Source organism: Fulmarus glacialis, unplaced genomic scaffold (assembly GCF_000690835.1).
Source record: "Fulmarus glacialis isolate BGI_N327 unplaced genomic scaffold, ASM69083v1 scaffold940, whole genome shotgun sequence".
NCBI lineage: Eukaryota > Metazoa > Chordata > Aves > Procellariiformes > Procellariidae > Fulmarus > Fulmarus glacialis.
The window spans coordinates 3,329-7,107 of NW_009189313.1; the positions used below are offsets into that span (position 1 = coordinate 3,329).

Sequence of the window (3,779 nt, forward strand, 5' to 3'; positions counted from 1 at the left end):
AAAGGTGCTGGGGGTCCATCACCCCTCCCGAGGGCTCAGGGTCTTCACTCGCTGACAGCAGGCGAGCAGCCCTGCGGGGCTCCGAGCTAAACGTGTCCCAGCCAGGCCGGCAGGACCACTGCCTGAGCCATCTCTGGCAATGACATCAGACAAAAAGCCGTAAAAAGAACGGCCAGCTTCACATTTCAGAGCCCGTTGATGGGAGCATGGAAGGGGTAGAGCTAGCAAGGTCTAGCTGGGCAGCACCTGGCCTAAAACCTGCAGTCTATAATTTTAAAGCATTATGGACTCATATAGGAATTCCTATGGAGCCCTTCCTTGGGCTGCTGTGTTTCTAGAGCATGGGGTAACAACAACTTCAACGCTACCTTGCTGCTGAGAGCACTCTCATGGAGGCCAGCATCTCAGTCGGGAACCAGCTCCAACAGACAGATCTCCTTACCACATTTCCCTCTCTCCTCAAATCCACTTAAACCTCCTTCTCCAAGGGATCTCGGTGGGAGAGCTCTGTGCAGGTACATACTGAAGCCTCCTCCACACCATGACCTCTGCAAGAGTGTCAGTCATGTAACCGGCCTTTCACAAGAGTAATTTATTTGTGGGTATATAAAGAATGGCTTCAATTTAGCAGCTCAGATGGTGCCGCCCCCCACCTCCCACAGAGAACATGTTAGCAGCTTGCAAGGGGTTGCAAAAATAAACAAACTTACCCACTTTGTGTTGCCCCTGCTCATCTTCACCCAAGTGATTCATAGCGATGTACTCTTGACTCCTGCAAATTGAAGACATTTGTGAGTCTCTTTAATGTAAGCACAAATCAAAAGAAAAAGATTCCTGCATGCAATTACACAGGAAGGAAAACATGCAACTTAAGCTGAGCTTTGAACATTTCACAGTACATATCAATACTGGGGTCTAAAAAGGGCCATCATTTTACATTTTTAAATAACTGAGCAGAATTTTTTTTTGGCAGTAGCAGGACTATCTATATTCGTTGTCATTTTACATCTTTTGATATTTAAGCTTGCCGATTCCTTTTTGCCCACATTACATTACAGTGCATTTTCAAAGGGCACATTATTAAAGTTATCGCTAATTTATGCAGAAGCATGTGGTTTTTTTAAAATGTTTATTTTAAACATTTTTTGCAAATTTTTACATTAAAATTAACATCTGAAGAATTGTTTCAATAAAGTTTATGCAAGTTGCCGTCACAGTTTATGTAAAAGAGAAATGTGCTATTAAAATCAGACATTTAGGTTACCTTTTGGGTTTTGCGATGCATGTTAGCTTTACACATCCTGATTCTCCTGCGATAATTTTCCTTTAAAAGGGGGGTATAGGGTGATCTTTTCATCAAGCAAGACATTATGCCCTGAAAGCTGACTCCAAACCATTGTTGAAAATTCAGTTATTTACACTTTAATAACAATCTACAAATACAACTTTTTGTTTTAAAGTATTCCCCTCAATCATGCACTGCTACAAGCAGTTTGGTTCCTAATGCTCTATTTTTCACCCCCGAGCAGTTTAATTCTCTCCCCTTAGAATGCCAGATTCATTTTGCAGATGGGAAATACAAACCATTTTTCATGTGTCTCTAAGAAACAGTTTAATTTAAACTATTATATTTTTTATATATATGTATACATACACACCCTCTCAGAAGGATATGAGGAGCAATTGCAGCACCCTTCTCAAACAGAGATACGTTTTTAAGTGGCTTTCCAAGTAAAGGCTACTGTAAAGTAGGAAGGGCATCATCTTAGCCAAGGGGGTTAGGGATGTTTACATAAAGCAGAAAGCAAACTTCCTCCTCCTCCTGGTGGCAGCTAAGCCTTGGATTTTTCAGCATTCATTTTGTCACGTTTAAACCAGCCGTTTCAGACTCAATCTGGAGTCTGCAGTCTGGAATACTGTGAGGCCACCTGAAATCTGAATCAGTATTTCAGCAAAGAACCATAAACACTTTCCAGCAGACTGAAGTCAGATTTCTGCCATCAGGATCAAACTGCTTTCAACAACTTCCAGGGGGTGAAAAACAATTTTTCTTTCTTTTTTTTTTTTTAAAAAAAAATTAAGCTCGTTCAATGAGCTTGATAAACTTTTTGTGAGAATTACAAAAAACACCATTTTTAGAATGTCTCCATGTTTTAAAAAGACAATTAGCTTTAGCATTAATTTAAATTTATTTGAAAAAAAATAGCTATTTTATTGCTCAACAAAAAAAAAAATGACAATTCATCACATTTACTTTGATTAAAAAAGGACTAAACTTTATTGACAAACTGCGGCAGACATTTTGACAAGTTTTAGCTACCTATTTAGGCAGACTTACACATGTAGCATTTAATCTTCAAGAACAGAGTGGGAGGACAGTGTACAAATCCAATTAGGACTTTATCCTATGTACAAAGTGAAATTTTTCCTCATTTTTTCAGCTGCAGTGTCCCTTTTTATGCAAAGCTAGTGTTGAGATACACTTGAACAAGTCAATGGGATTGCTAATATTGACAATTTTGTCAGTTTTAAACTTGCACTGTATTATCTGCCCCAAGCACTATAAAAATGAGAAGACTGTAATTTTACAGAGTTCAGACCTACTCACTTAATACTCTGGTTTCTAATATCAAACACTGGGCAATCAGAGCCATGCTTTAATTTGTTTTTCCCTTAAAAGTTCTTCATACAGAACCAAACTAAGAACCCCTTTACACTGGAAAATCTGCTTCCCAAGCATCTCTCAACACTGCATGTTCGGGGCTAGATTTCAAAACCCACATAAGAAAAGTCAATTTTACAAACCTAATTTTTTTTCCTTTTAAGTCAATTACCTTTAAAAAATGCTATTTAATTTGTTTGAGGAGCCTTCGTATTAAAATTTAAACTTAAGATTCACCAGCAATCTGCTTTTAAGGAAAGTTTGACAACTGAGGTTACTTTTAAACGGTGGCAGCTACTACCGTTACATTGTGATTTTAATTCTTAAAAACAGCCCTGAATTTTGAAATGTAGCCTACTTTGGGATTCTGCAACTACAACTTTTACGGGTTCCTTAAAACCAAACTTAAAAGGTTAACAAAACCTTAATTTCATAACTGCTAAGCAAAGCATGTCACTTTTGAAACTAACATTTTTAACTCAACTTTTTTTTTTATTATAAAAGGTACAGTTGTGTTTATCTAAACAACAAAGAAAGAAAAGCCATCTACACACTTAAAAAAAAAAAAATTAAAGTCGGTCCTCTAAATCTATTTAACTCATTTTTAAAATACTACGTACAGAAGCCAGAATGCAGGGTGAGGATGGAGTGGGAGAAAAAGGGCCACGAAGAAAAACAGTTAGACAATTACTTGTCTGGTGTGGGTAAAGCAACGGGAATCCCGGGAGATACAAGAATCAGTAACAACTGTTTGCTCATAACTGATATTTTTCCCTCATGTTTGTTTTTTAATAACGTCCGTATGGGTGCTCTCTGTAGGCCCCCTTCACTGGCCTGGCCGGCGGGGCCTTCAGGGAGGGCCTGGTTCCATTCCAGTCATCTTGCCCTGCGGAAAAGAGAGGGATATGTCAAGGATGGCGGAGCGCTGCGGGCCAAGGGGCACGGAGGGAGCGGCGGTGCCGGCCGGCCGGGCTCCCCTCCGGAGTCGATGCGGAGGCACCGGGCACCTTCACAGCAGTTTCACCCCAAAACCAGTCTGCATAATTCCCCGCGGTCCACCAAAACCTCTCGTTTGCAGCACATCTTCCGACATTACGGGAAAAAGCCGCTTGCGCGG

At 40.0% G+C, this 3,779-nt stretch overlaps 1 protein-coding gene across 1 annotated transcript in view; it reads right to left on the reverse strand.

The window, feature by feature from the left end:
- Positions 1 to 2,259: 2,259 nt before the first annotated feature.
- KHDRBS1 (KH domain containing, RNA binding, signal transduction associated 1) overlaps positions 2,260 to 3,779 on the reverse strand; it is a 10,428-nt gene continuing 8,908 nt past the window's right edge. Inside the window, exon 8 of the mRNA XM_009581410.1 lies at positions 2,260 to 3,548. Within this exon, the coding sequence (XP_009579705.1) occupies positions 3,451 to 3,548 (98 nt within the window). The 3' untranslated portion in view covers positions 2,260 to 3,450. The remainder of the gene's footprint in view (positions 3,549 to 3,779) is intronic.